Raw genomic sequence first — 15,598 nt, forward strand, 5'->3', positions numbered from 1 at the left:
CTGTTTAATAATATAAGATCAATTGTTTGTGTTTAGTGATATATGACAGTAGCATGATCTTTTAATTATGTATGAATATCTGAAAGCCTGTATGTGTATCTTAGCCTCATTTCTGCAGCAGTTCTACTAAAATTTGGCTCTACATTTTGTCTGTTTGAAAATTTTGAGATAGATATTGTGTATTTTGAAAATGTCTTTAAATATCATGGTTAAATATTTTTGCCATATTGCCTACTTCTATTTAGCAGTAAGGTGGTAGTAATGACATTTTTTAATTTTTTAGGACTATTTCCTGACCCAGCACTCTTGTCAGCTAGAGACATTATGCTACAACCAGGAATTTGCAAGACTTTGTGCAGCTTATCTGATACAACTTTAGTGGAGTCATAGAGGGAGAGAGATAAAAACAATCAATTCCCTTAATTTGAATCTACCGTGTTGTAAGAAATCTCTACATTTAACACAACGGACCAAAAGCATGTACATTCATGGATCTCAGCTGCACTGCTTTAACATAGTTCTGCCACATGTACGGTTACTTAGTGTCTTTCTTCCTTTGTTCACAGCCCGCACAGTATTCCATGTAGATTTGTGGGTTGAATTCTTTAGTGTGCTTTATGATGAAAGTTCTGTTGGATCACATTATTCCGTCTGGCTAATTTCATTTTCTAGCTGGGTAGTTCACCTCAATGGTTGATTCAATTATTTATTTTAAAGAGGTCAACCTGGTGATGTACATGTGTCCTGTACTTGGGGCAGTACTCGGAAGAGCGACGCCTTATCTATGGACGCATGGTACCTACACTTAGATATCATGTACTTAGCATAAGAAGGATGACATACATAGTTGTCGTCATCTACGAGCTGGACCTCCTTGGATTCCTCCCCCCAGCAGAAACTTTGCTAGCTTGCATAGCAGTACTCCCTATTCGAACGTTGACTAGCCCAGTCATAAGCAGACCCCTGAGACTACTGGTCTTTCTCCCAGTTATTCCAGGAAAAAAAGCATGATACAGAACCAGTTTTCAGTCTTTTCCTACCACTTTTTGAAATGTAAACATTGCCACCTTGCTATATAAATGGACCTTCATCCCTTTGCATTAACCTCACCCATGTGCTCCACAATTCTTGGTCTTTCATGAAATCATGAAAACTCAGATATGGGCGTCTATGTTTTGAGGTAGAGCAGCCAGGTACGTCACAATAACACTAACAATATGATTGAGCCATTGCTAATCAAAACCAGAAGTGTGGACACACTGCTCCTCTCAGTTCCTAAAAACAGGAAACAGGAAGTGTGATAGAGGTCTATTCTGACCCTACCAACCAGAAATCAGACTCCGGCAACATTTTCCCTATCTTCTATTATCCAGTTTTGCTTAAACCATTTGAATTGTAGTCTCAGTTACCTGTTCTTAGCTGAAAGGATGGGCACCCTTTGAGGTCTTTCCTGCTTCCCTGCACATCTGCTTCAAGGTTCAAAATGTTATGCATTCAGAGATGCTCATCTGCATATGTTGGTTGTAATGATTTAAGTTAGTGTTTCATGTCTGTTAACTTTAACAAGTCTGGCCATTCTTCTCTGACCTCTGGCATCAAGAAGGCATTTATTGCCCAGAGATCAGCTGCTCACTGGATATTTTCTCTTTATCAAACAATTCTCTGTAAACCCTAGAGATAGTTTGCATGAAAATCCCAGTAGAGCAGCAGTTTCTGAAATAATAAGCAGTTGAATAGATGTACATAATAAAGTGGCCAATGAGTGTGCCATATATCAATCAGTATTTCAATCAATCAGTAGGCCAGTTGGCACATAGTTCTGCATACATTTGTGTATACCAAGTATGTAACCAAAGGTATTTGCTTCATGTTCACTATACAACTATAAAGTCACATTTAACAGTTAAATATAACACGTGAAAATATAAACACAGCATATATAAAAAAGGTGTGTTAGAGAGAGATCATTTAAATATTTATTCCATAAATCTTGGTACAGAAAAAATAAAAATGCTTCTTGTCTTCCGTCAGATGGGATTTCATAATTAATTAAAAAATATTTACAAACTCTCTCACTCTGTGGTTTATTCTTCCATCTACCTCTTTCATTAGCTAAATAATGATCAATAACTGATTTATTTTCATTTTAAGAATATTGTTTAGGGTCTGCACATTACAAAAACAAGGGTGTCACATAGCGTCACTGATGTGGAGTATTAAGTGCAACACTATTTAAGTGTTAACAGCACCCCTTGCGGTGAATTGTGTTGAGAGTGAATATGAGTTACAAGCCAGGTTCATGAGATGTTTTGCTTTGAATAATAACAATAATAATAAAAATACATTGTTGCCTTCAGTGATAACATTTTATATATACACAATATATGTAATACTTTACAATACAAGATTATCACATTATTATTATAATATATAAACTATGTACAGACATTCAGGACAACACAGAGATGTGATAGCTACACTTGGTCTATATTTTTTTACTATATTTGTTCCCTGACAAATGAATATGCAACCTTGGTTTTAGCACAATGCTCTGTGATCTACAGGGCACACTAAATAGAGTTCCTTAGTCTTTCAGGGTAGCCAAAAAAGTGTTATATCAAAAGACAGGATTGCCTATGTAATGAGATGGATCTATAAGAATTGATGACGCCTTCTCTTGAAGGCTGACTGATATGTGGCAGTCCTAGTACATGTTATAGTCAGCACTTTCATAGGTTACAAGAAAGATTGCCAGTTTGTTTATAGACCCTCATTGCAATGATTAAGTGAAAGGCCAATGACAAGTTTGAAAAGTGCATTTGACAATGCCATTTAGGTTTAAAAGGGAAGAAGAAAGCAAAGTGATGAAGTAATTTGTGTAATGCTGTGTCACACAATTCATTGCACTGATTAAATTGAATTTCTTATCCTAAATATTCAATGGGACTGATATTTCTTAGATCATAAATATCTTTTTATATCATGTAAAGCACTATGTTAGCAAATTGCATCAAATTAGCATGCTAATCAGTAGTATTTATGAAATTACTTAATAAAGTTAGTAAAAGAAATTGTAAAGTTTGGACTCACTCAAACTATCAAAACAGGGAAGATTTTGCACATTTTGAACTTTGAGCAGATTTTAAATAGATTTTTAAATAAATAATAATAACTGGTAATAAGTTGCTGTTTGGCTAATTTAAGACTTTGTTTCTTCACTTTGTCAAAACCTGAACTGTTTTAACATTTACTTTTACATCTTGCCTTTTAAAAGCTCTCTGAAGAATAATTATTTCCACTATTTCTTTTGGATCAATTGCTAATAATATATAAATAAATGTATTGTTTGGAAAAGAAGGGTGGAAAAAGTATGTAGGTTTCCAAATATTTACAACTTCTAGCATAGCCATTGTACATTTTTTTCCCCATTTCATACTGCTTCCAAATGTACAAAGATTATGCAATCATTTACATATAGATATATTCTTAACTGCCTGTCTTTCTCTCTCTCACTCACCCTCCCCACCAACATACACATGTAAAATAAATCAGTGGTGTATATCTTATTTTCTGTAAAGAACAGATGAAACCTTTACTCTTACAGCTTGTTTCTTTGTGTAGGCTTAGTCTATATTAGCTTAGGCTTAGTCAATTTTTTTGGAAAGCCAACCTGTAATGTTTATGCATTGTAATCTGTCCCATTCTAGAGGAATTTTTATTCAGGCTGTCTTTCCAAGGTCACAGAACTTATACAGGGTATCCATGTTTGCTGCTGTATCTTTGTGGGGGCTTATAGTTATTGGCAGAGGAGCTTCCTTGAGGAGGTCCTTTGCTGTGATTGGTATAGCTACTGCTGCGGTTAGACTCAGCCCTGTAGGGTTGGGCATTCCTCACTGAGCTATAGGCCAACCCCTGATGAGGGTGGTAGCCCATCATGGAGCGGAAACTGGAGTACCGGCTCTCTGGTGCTGCAGCATCTTCCCTATAAGATGATAATATAGGGAATGATAAATTACTAATAACATTTTTCATTTTAAATCACTAATTTCATTTTATTGATGTGAGGTGGATTTTGGATGAAATAGGTAAATAAAAAACTTACTGTAAACACAGACAGACTATATCTGGCCTGTATATGGTGCCAGGTTAGGTACATAATGTGTAAGGTGCTTTTGCCCTTCCTAAATGCAGGTTATTCAGAACACTTATCTGGGCACCAACTCAAGGTACACTTGATGGAAAAAAAAAAAATGCATCCACTGAAATGGTGAAAGTAAGTAGGCTTCAAATATAAACATTTTCTTTCCCTCCAGTGAATCAACTGAGCAAATAGAAGCATATATATTTTATTCAGTCAACACATGATTATGTAGTCTTGAATTTCCAAGCTACAACAACCAGACTAAGCATAAAGCCTCAATAAGTGACCCCAAACATCAAAGTGCATTTTATACTTGTAACATTCATCTATCTAACCCTTTCTTTCACCCTTCCACATTGCAGTAGGAACCCTCTGATTTTGATACCAACATTTACAGCAATGTTCATCAAACTTTGTATAAAGCATCAGCTCCTGACCCCAATGACCAAACTGTAATTCATACTTATGGCAATGATCTCTCTAACCCTTTTATCCTATCTTTCATCCTTTCTTTCTTCTTTCCTTCCTTCTCTAGAGACTAGAAACTTAAACCCTCAAAGATTTCACTAAAATTTCTCCATGCTAATACATGGCCTCCATATTTTTCCATAATAAACTGTCTCCATTTCATACTAATAGTATGTGTGTTTAACCCTTTTGTCCTTTCTTTCATCCTATTGTCTTTCTAATAGATTTAATTGATACTTTATTGGATGAAAAGAAGAAAAATCTCACCTAATCTCATTGGCAGTGTCCTTTTCCTTTCGACGCTTCTGACAACAGCAAATGAGAAGCCAGATCAGCAATAGGAGAAGGAGGAGCAGCAACAGAGCACCTATCACAGCACCTGCAATTACTCCTGCCTTATTGGCTGCTAGAAAACAAAATACCAATTTTATATTAAAAAGGAGGTTGTCAAAAAAATTAAAACTATGTATTATTATTAAAAGTATGGTGTCTTAGTCAGAACATACTTTTCTACCATATTGTTTTTCAGTAACAAAAGGGTAAGAGGAAAGCAATTTGCACACAAAATCTTGTAATATAGCAAATACCTTGTATATTATTAGGTGTTTTTGATTAGCTTCAAATGTCAGCCTTTGTCACATATATACTGTGTATGTTTACATATACACACAGCACACACTCAAGCTGCAAGAAATGTCTTTACTCTCATGCCACACCCAGACTTACAGCTGTATGCTCTCAAAGAATATTTGCACTGCTCCTTGCCTACTTCATTGGTGACCTCACACAGGTAGCTGCCTGTGTAGCTCTGTGAGTGGTTTTGGATCAATAGTTCCCCAGTCTGAGGATCTTCAAACACAGAAATCAACCAGACAATGACCAAATTAATAAACTTTACTTTAGATAAGGTAGAAAGAAAGTATATTTTAAAATACTCAGTGCTTGCTGCATTTTCAGTTTACAGCATACATGTTGCTATGATCAGAATCTGTTTTTTTCAAATGAAACAGCGTACAGATTTCATGTCTGTCAGAGAAAGTTGAACTTTGTTGACTTCTTTTCCTATACTAGCTTACTTTGGGTTGCTGTGGGTGGCAAACTCCCACCACTCTCTCTGATCCAGTTGTACTTTAGAGGACTGGTGCCCTCAGAGGATTTGCAGCGTAGTATGATGGTGCTTCCTATTTCCTCACCATTGTCCACCCAGCATTTAGGCACAGAGGGTCGCACTGAAGGGTAAAAAGAGTAAATGTTTGGGTGAAATGGTGAAAGAGATCACTGGTTTCTGTTACTGACTTCCATCATAAACCATTTTTTTTATAAACCATCTGACCAAGACTGGACTGGTTGAATTATGATTGTAACAAAATTTGTATAAGGATTTATAGGGAGTGTATCCTCCACCCATTGCTCCCCCACAGTGAATAACTAAATAATAGGGAGGTCAATGACTCATGAATGGGTGGAGAGGAGGAGAACCGGTAAAACAGAAACTAGAAAGAACTGTGAGAAACACGCATGTCTTGATCTTTACCAAGCACAACTAAAGTGACCTTCCGTGAGTCAATTCCAGGTGGCTTCTTCACTTTGCACTCATAGGTGGCTGTATCTGAGGCTTGCAGTGGGGAGATAAAGATGCTAGCATCTCCTTGGCCGGGGTCACCCACACATTTCAGCCGACTCATCAGGCCTGGGTCACCCAGTTTGTACACCGTCCCTCCAGAGTAGGATAAGATCTTAGAGATAGGCAGGAAAAGAGATTCAGCGCAGATTTGGGGCGTTAACACAGAGACCAGTCTTATCTGAAAAACAGGTTTATCCACCCAGCATACATGACATAGTCCCTAAACACCCACAGCTGGAGGAATGTTTAAAATTCTTACTGTACATGTAACATAAAGTACCTGAGAAAACTAGTTTTTCTCATTTACTTACATTTTCTTCAGTTACTTAGCAACAGTAAAAATATAAACACATTTGTCAAAACATATGTAACTGTGGCTGAATTTAGAAATAATTGGATGTAAAATCCATGTGTGATCAAGTATAAAAGTCCAGTACAAATATGTACTAGGTAAGCAAAATGCAATGTTTTTATAGAAACATAAATATCTTTACAGTTTTAAAAAAGCTACAAACTTTTACAATTTCTTATATAATCACTTTTTCAGTACAACTAACTTAACTCCTTACTTTACAGTCTTTCTATGAAGATTGACTTGTGTAGTGTTGTCACTATTTGAACAAAAGCAAGATACTAAATACAATTATAAATCCATCATATCGCAATATAGAGCATACATACATTAATATGTATTAATATACATCATAGCACTGATGTATATATATGTATATCATAGCACTGATGTATATACATGTATATACATATGTATAGCACTGTTCCAAAACAAAACTACAAAAATAGCAGAGTTTATCGAGTTTCAAGTCATAAGATCTATAACAGTCACGTCAATCTGTTGTCATGTTGTCTCTAATATGCTATTGTATAAAGAATTAAAGAAGTAAATAATTAAAAGCAACAGTTACACAGATTGTTTATGTAAAATTATTTCATAAAATTATTTCATAACATGAAGTTGATGTGTTGGCACTGAGAAAGCAATTAGTGTTTTATGAACTGGTCTCCTGCTATAAACTTTGATGTGTTGAATAGCTGACAAAAAGCTGACACGTCATATGTTGTCCAACCTGACTAACTATGCACTGTATTCATCAGAGAAGTGGCAATTTACTGGGGTGGAGTTCTGAAGTGGCAGGGCTCTTGTAAACCTGTGAACCAACACGAGACAATGCATTTAAGGTGCATGCCACAAAGCCATGCCCTTCATGCAAAGGTGTGAGCACTGTTTGAACACTGAAGTACTGATCACAGGCTATTAATTTCTCACTGTATGCCCTAGCTCCTTGTATTCTCACCAGTCTGTCTTTCTGGGTCATGTCTGGACTGACATTGGACCACTCAACATCCAGCTGTCCAGTGTCTGATGGGCTCTGAACATATGTACAACCCAGTGTTACATTCTCTCCCTGGGCTTTCTTGATGGTCTGGGGCCCCGTGGATATCACCTGTATGCTTTCTGAATGTTTAGGGGGTGAAAAGAAGTTATGGAGTTATGGTTTGCTTTAAATTGACACATCTCATTAATCTCTTTCTCCAAACAAAAATCGAATATCATTCAAATATCACTGATAGTTATTTTTACATTAGAGAGAGAAAACTAGAAAACAGAGAGAAAGTTTATTTTCAAATTAGTTAAAAAATCACTTAATAATTAAAATGTACAATTCTATATAAATAAGATAAATTGGCACTGACAAAAGCCACAGTTTAAATGTTACGTATGTGTACATAAATTATGTTCATATGTACATTTCATACTTTTAGTTTATATTAGTATAAATGGACCGCCTATAAAAGAATACTTAATACTTTATCTATCTATCTATCTATCTATCTATCTATCTATCTATCTATCTATCTATCTATCTATCTATCTATCTATCTATCTATCTATCTATCTATCTATATCTATATATAAATATATATATATATATATATATATATATATATATCCACATACTTTATAGAGTGAATGGACATGTAGATGACAACAAAAATTAAATGATATCCAAAAATGGATAACTGCTGTTGTCATGTTACATTTCTTCTAGCTAATAAGTACACAGACACACAGACACACAGACACACACACACACACACACACACACACACACACACACACACACACACACACACATGGAAAACACACTCTACAGTAAGAAGTAGCACTTCACACATAACAAGACCGTGTGGCTTAATAAGGCCTATAACTCCAACATTGTATAATTCAATGCAAATTAATAACTCTTCTACAACCATATACTATAATGTGCACACAGTGGATTAACATATTGGCAGCGTTGGGCAAGCTACTTGGAAAGTGTAGTGAGCTAAGCTACCTTAAATGAAGCCTACAGTGAAGCCACCCCAGAGAAATATAGCAAGCCACATCACACCAACATGTCAAAAGTAGTTTGCTACATGAGAAGCAACTTTATTTATTTTAAAAATTCAACCAACTTTATGCCAAGCCAATGTTATTTCAGTGATCAATGTAAATGTCAGTCAAAACAATATGCAGGTAAAAATATTGTTAAATTGTTTATTAAACAGCAACCAACTGCTACAAAACCAATTTTGCCTACAGAGGTGAAAACAAAACTAGAATAGCTAGCTAGCATTTAGCTGTTAACAAATTGCTGTTGATTAATTTGGTTAACACATTATAGTTTCCTAATTTACACACCCTCGTACCTGGACATGCCTAATAATCTATTCTCTTCTTCTGCCGAGGTACACCTACCCCTGACATGATGTTACTGAGCCTCAACCCATCTCAGCTGCCATGGCTACTCCCACCACCCCCTGATGCCCCTGCTGTAGGTCACCACACCTCCACCCCAGCCAAATTCTTGTCCATTGCCCATGATGGACATTCTCATGCAGGATGGGTTTCGTACATGCGCACATTATCAGGACCAGACTAGGACTTCTAGAAAACCAGACTAGACATCAAGTGCTTATTTTTTCATTTTAATATTATTTAGTTATTTTTCTCTTTCACTATTTATCCTGCTCCTTATTGTCTATATTGTTACTATTGTGGTGACCATTGTCAGCCAGACGAGGATGACCTCCTCTCTGAGTCTTGGTTCCTCTCAAGGTTTCCTCCTCATGCTCTAGGGAGATTTTCCTTGCCACTGCCATCCTTGGCTTGGTCATTGGGTGTTTGGACACAAACATTTGTAAAGCTGCTTTGTGACAACATCTGTTGTAAAAAGCGCTATATAAATATATTTGTCTTGACTTCACTCGACAATGGTTGTTTTAACTTATTCAGTAATCATCTGATTGTGTGTTATTAAACTAGTGTTAGATGTCTTGGAGTTGTGAGCAGGTTTTTCATGGGATTCACAGTAAGCAGTTAAAATCATGTATTTTTTTAAGATATTGCCACGGTGACACCTTCTCAGTCAGTTCCTTTCCATCCTTAGCATTACACCTTCCCTCTGCCATCTTTTAAGCAGCTAAACTTAGGAGTGTGTGTCAGTATCCCCCTGTCATAGGCATCAGCCTGAGGCTTAGCACGCAATGTCACTGTCATACAGAAGTGCTTCTGTAGTTTGTGTGTTTGTGTGTGTCCTAAACAAGATCCTCAGTTTTATTTCAGACAGCAGTAGAAAACTTTGCTGTGCTTGAGCTTCAGAAATGTTCTGGAAATGTAATTTGTGTAGATGCCACTACACTGCTTGACAAATAAAAGAACTTCACTACTGAAAAGCTATTTGGTAATGAAAACAGCAATATTATCACTACAGTACTGAGAAATGTCTTTAAACTAGTGGCAGTGCTACTGCCCAACATTGGATATTGGATTTTTAAAAAAATCCATGCCATTTATTCAGTCTGGCTTACAATGGTGATGTAGCCAATGCAGATTCATGATGATCAGATCTAATTTTACATATTACAGTTACACTCATTTTCGTAAAGGAACTTCATCTGATGACACAAAAGCTGAAATATTGATGTTTAGCAAATGCTGACCTTTGAGAGAAAATAAAGAAATAGTACTTACCTGCATAGTTTAAATAAATTGTTGTAGCATATAGCACAGCCAAGGAAACTCTGAAATCATTACAATGCTTTACCATGGTCAAACGTCACTGTCAGAGAAAAGCTTGCATGGAACAAAGGGAACATCACAATATTAGAGATTTATACCACTTCCTATTGCATATAGATTTTAAGTTAACCTACTGTATAGGAGAAGGCAAAATGATTTATATGCCTCTGTCATTAAACATCATGAGTAAATACATATAATTAGGCATATTGAATTGTACTGTTTATTTAGTACATTTACAGTTACATTTAAGGTATTTAGCAGATGCTCTTATCCAGTGCTTATTATTTATGCATTTGGTTAGTTAGTTACATATTCAGGGTCTTTAGGACACCTTAACAATGGCCTAGGACTTCCTATTAAACTAGTGTGTAAATATGAGATAACACATAAAACTCTTACATAAACATGAAAAATAAACTGAGACAAGAGCAAAGTTGCTAGTCTGATCAAGGCTCATGCTATTATACAGAACAGAACATTTTGCTTACAAACATCAGAGCCATGTTTGGCACAAGGAGGAATGATAAGGTAAAAAGATTCTAATCTGCACTATGAAGTAAAGTAATGCATATATAAGCTATTGCAGAACTTTATTGCTCCCTTTGACTTTTCTGTTTGGTTCCCTGAGAACCTTATTAGGATACATAACATTATGAACTCCATCAAGTTCTAGAACATTTTAGAACAAAACATAGCTGGGTCTTCCAGAATTATATATGTATGTTTCACTGACCATAGAATCCATTTTGAATCCCTTTTCAAACAGGCAAAGGACCAAAAGGCCTTCTATATGTTTTAGTTCCTTTATTATAGATCATATTTGTTCACCACGCCAAATATCAAATATTGCAAGAAAATAACAGAATGCTATTATCTAGGCTAAAGGAGGCTACGAGGAGTACTGCATTTAAAAAACTGCTTTCTTTAGGAAGAAAGTGGGAATCACAGAAAAACAAATAGCAGGTGTCGAACAAAGAAGCCATTTGCTAAAGCCTGTGCTAATTCACAAATTTTTTTTTATTTCATCCAGGTTTTGTTTTCAAGTTGCTAATATTTCTGGATCTTTAAGCAAAAAGAGTGAGAAATAGAGTGAAAGAATACACCTGACAGAGACTGAGCAGAGATTTAAGGGTGCATGACTATGAATACATTACTTTATGAATGGATAAAAGTACAAAGTCCAAACTCGCTTCAGGTATTAACAGCTAGTCCAGCTCTCTTTTATTCCAATTATTGCAGAAAAATACAGAAGAAAGTTAAATGAAATATTTACCTTTATACAGAGATCAGAACCTACGTAATCCAAAAGAACTCTGTGACAAGTTTGATTACTGGCTTTCCCTCAGATCTCCTCGTCCTTCTTGTTTACCTGAAACAAACAGAAAGGTGTTCCTTCTCTAGCCCCACCCTCTCTCTGCAATCACTGTGTGATGTATTAAGCAAGCTAAATAATTTGCACTTTAAAGTCAAAATAATTTGCAGCAAATGTTTTTTCTTATTTCTTTCCCTTTCTTACATAACCAAACCTCTTGATTAATTCAATTAGATCATTTTGTTCAAATCAAGGAAAAAAGTTTACTTTGCCAGTAACTATTTTAAAACATTTCTAATGTTTTATAATAGATGAACTAGAATATGTGTTGAATAATAACAAAAAACAGTTCTTCATTATTACATGCCATTCATGAGTATAACCAGGTGAAATGTAATATTTATACAATACAGTTTGTTGATAGATTAGTGTTTTCTAGATCTCCATATGATAGCTGGTTTTGTTGTGGAAGTTGTACTTTGAACTGCTACATATTCTTGTATTCCCAAATAATCAAACAACATAGCAAATAACTGATTAGAGGATTAGAGGGGAGAGCTTTTGCACAAGCAGAGAACTGTTTAGCTATAGTGCTAACTCAGCTAAACTATCCAATCCCAAAAATCAAACGGAGCTAGTGATTAGCATCACTACTGGAGGCTTGCCTGAAGGGGAGGAGATTCCTATTCCTATCATTATATAGACTAATGAGGGGAGGAAATATTAACCTGGACAGAATTATCTCTGTATGTATGTGACGAATAAACCGAACTTGAACTTGAAATGCAACTTGCTATAGACACCCCGAGAGAGCATATAAATGGAAATATAGCTCTTATGTCAATTTCAAGGGAAAATTCTCTGTTGGCCGGTCCGTCAGCACAAGGGGGTCATTGAAGTTTAGGTGTGGCCATGTTTGGGTGAAAATAACACCTGATCCCCAATCTTCTCTATGCTGTCGACAATCCTGCACCAAAGGTTTTCCAGGACTGGTGAGCCTGAGCTTCACCGAGAGTGTAGAGCTGGGATGGACGGTACCTTGACTTCGCAGGTGTCAAAGTGAATACATATCCTAGACATAGCTTTGTAAATATCTAAGGTTTGATAACCAGCACTAATTACTGTTGGCCAAACAGGATTAAGTCTAACTTTACTAATGATGCAAAAACAAAAATTTTGTTGACGAAGTAGAGGAAAACAAAATGGGTTACGACAGACTAGCACACTAGATATAAAATGGACATAAAATAATACACTTATTCTAAGTATTTAATTCTCCTTGTGAGAAGTTTCAATTTCCAACTTTTTCTCAACTTTTAACTCCAACTTTTACCACCTTAACCTAACCCATTGTTACTGAGTTTTGTTTTTATAACCCCTGGCTCATGGGAGGGAGAGTGAAGATATCATGCCAAGGCTTGCTCATGCATATTCATGTGTCTTTGTCTCATCCAAGGCTTTGGTGGAATGATTAAAAAAAAAAATTATAAAAAGAGAAAGAGGGGAATAAAACAACTAAGTAGTGATATTTGGTTAAGGTATATCCCTTAAGGTATGTCTTTTAAACTATAACAGGTGGGATCAGTTACCTTAATATCACCTAAGCCATTTGGTCCACATATGCATAGAGTGCAGACGTTTTTGTAAGCAATGTAAAGCACACACACACACACACACACACACACACACATATATATATATATATATATATATATATATATATATATATATATATATATATATATATATATATATATATATATATATATATATATATAAGAGAGCAGTTACATTATTATCAAGATACACCACTTAGAGACAAAGTGAGTCATTTAGACAGATAGAACAGCATAGAATAAGGAGTTTTCCTGTCTATTATACTTGAGATGAGGAGGTAAACACTAAGTAATACAAGTATAAAGGTTAATATGGAAACACTAGAATAAGATCAAGGGTTAAGCATACATATAAAAATGAGTATGAGTGACTGAAATAACAAGGCATAAGAAATTTAACATAAATTTAGAGAGATGGGCTTTCATAACAGTTCAATGATGATGGCTAGTTAGAATTCACGCAGAATTGAATGTGTTGAGACTGTTATGTATATAACAATGCATTGTTGGCCATACATCGTTAACAAATCCAGATGGGGGAGTCTGGAATCACTAAAGGGTGTTATGGATCCATTGTCTGTGCAATAAGTATGGACTATAACATCTTGTTTTTAAAGTTATATTCTGTATATGAATCTGGTCTTGTTGCAATGCTCGTGAGAAGGCCTTTTGGATGGGTAAGATACATTTCCAATAGTCTTTCAAGAATACGGTCTTTATAAGTTTCTCTTGATTTAAGCATTCCAGGCTGTGAAGTCATCCCTAAATTCCAAGCGGGGTACTTTATGGCCTTTTAGTTCCTCAGCCCAGATCGGAGGTCATAAAGTTTTGGGCAATGTGTCCTGGCAAAGTAATAAACCTTCCTTACAGAGTGGTTTTGGAGACCTGATAAGGGAAGGGAATGCCCTTTTAGCTGAGCAAAAAGAGTTCTGGTATTTGTAAAACTAGGCCTCTCAGAGAGAGTGTAATGAGTTGTCCTAGATGTGAAGGTCTGGTCGGTTAGTAGGGCAGAGACTGGTATTCCAGAGCCTCTTGATATAGAGCCTTTCTGTGAGGGGTGTTGGGGCTATCTTAGGGTTAATTTCAGGAGCGGGCAGCAGCTCCCACTACACTAGTGTATGTCACACTACAGAATGCTTCACCAACATGCAGATATAGACTCTTTCAATATGGGAGTCAACAAACAGGGATGGCTCCTATGTTTTACCTAGTCTGATAAGATCCACATCCAGCATCAAGGTGAACAGCATAAACAGATGGTTCACACTGCAGACAGCATGAAGAATATGTCCATTGCTTTGCAGTCTATGTGCTTTCCTGATGCTGCACCGGTGGTCAGGAGTGTTTCCACTCTGTACTGTTAAAGGTAATATTCCCAGTGATCAAGCCTGATAAATATAATAAGAAACCCAATGATTGCAATGTCCTCTATTTTAACAACCCTCCCCCAAGCTCGACTCAAGCATGCATTTTGTTTGTAGTATCTCATTTAATAGGCAAGTCACTGGATTTGGCTCATTATACAGGCTCAAATGTCTGTTTTTTGCAAGAATTCAGGGCGTCCTTTGATCATCCCCATGAAGGGAGCTGAAACTGTGAACTACTGGCTAGAATCCACCAAGGCAATTATTCAGTTTATTATGGGTATACCAAGCAATTACTGACCACCAATGTATGAAATTTGAGCAGATAGAGTGAGTCTGCTTTATTGGTAGTGTATCACAACGGACTGCATACCAACATTCTGTCCAAGTTGACTTTTAAGGATGAAGGACTGGACTTGGAGGAGCTCATTTCCCGCACCATTTTCCTAGCTCATCAGTTACCCACCGCTCTTGTACAAGTTCTTGTAATCCTGTTGATCTGGTCTTTACCCCACATTAGTGCACTGTTACTGAAAATCCTTAGAGCATGACCATCACTCAGAAGCTTTGATCTGTGACTCTTCCCATTTGTTCCATGAAGAACAGCGCTATAGCTGGGGGAAGGGGGGTGGTTGGGGTGTATAACAAGCCATACATGTAAACGTAGAATGTTTATCTGACAAACTGTTCAGTTGTTACATCCTTAGATTTCCAGCTCAGAAATTTAGGTTTTAGACATGGTTTTAAAAATGGTTGTGGAAACAATGGTTTAAAAATGTTTCATTGACAAGAAAGTGTTCAGTTTTCTTAATTTATACTGACCGTATAAATACAGTACTGACAGAATGTGTAGATGTGTAAGTTCCTAGGATGTTTTTTGTAGGTGTCATGGTTCCCTCTCTGGTGTTATGTGCTCTTTTGTTTTTGTTTCTGTCTCCACCCTGTTTTCCTTCCCTGGCTAATTGTTCTTGGGTGTTTCTTGGGTG

At 36.3% G+C, this 15,598-nt stretch overlaps 1 protein-coding gene across 1 annotated transcript; it reads right to left on the reverse strand.

Moving 5' to 3' along the window:
• Window positions 1-1,968: 1,968 nt before the first annotated feature.
• On the reverse strand, window positions 1,969-11,700 carry vsig8b (V-set and immunoglobulin domain containing 8b). The gene is made up of 8 exons (XM_027029159.3): window positions 11,594-11,700; window positions 10,270-10,371; window positions 7,547-7,707; window positions 6,144-6,345; window positions 5,686-5,838; window positions 5,336-5,458; window positions 4,877-5,015; window positions 1,969-3,982 (listed from the first exon to the last, which is right to left on the reverse strand). The coding sequence occupies exons 2-8, from the start codon at window positions 10,343-10,345 to the stop codon at window positions 3,748-3,750; spliced, it is 1,089 nt and encodes a 362-aa protein (XP_026884960.2). The 5' UTR covers window positions 10,346-10,371; window positions 11,594-11,700; the 3' UTR covers window positions 1,969-3,747.
• Window positions 11,701-15,598: the final 3,898 nt, after the last annotated feature.

This window comes from Electrophorus electricus, chromosome 25 (genome assembly GCF_041902795.1).
Source record: "Electrophorus electricus isolate QZ-2024a chromosome 25, ASM4190279v1, whole genome shotgun sequence".
NCBI classification, from domain to species: domain Eukaryota; kingdom Metazoa; phylum Chordata; class Actinopteri; order Gymnotiformes; family Gymnotidae; genus Electrophorus; species Electrophorus electricus.

Coding starts and splice junctions, on each gene's coding strand:
- vsig8b (XM_027029159.3), bottom strand. CDS start 10,345: ATGGTAAAGCATTGTAATGATTTCAGAGTTTCCTTGGCTGTGCTATAT. Junction 7,708..10,269: donor AATTTATTTAAACTATGCAG/GTAAGTACTATT, acceptor CTAAACATTCAG/AAAGCATACAGGTGATATCC. Junction 3,983..4,876: donor GACACTGCCAATGAGATTAG/GTGAGATTTTTC, acceptor ATCATCTTATAG/GGAAGATGCTGCAGCACCAG.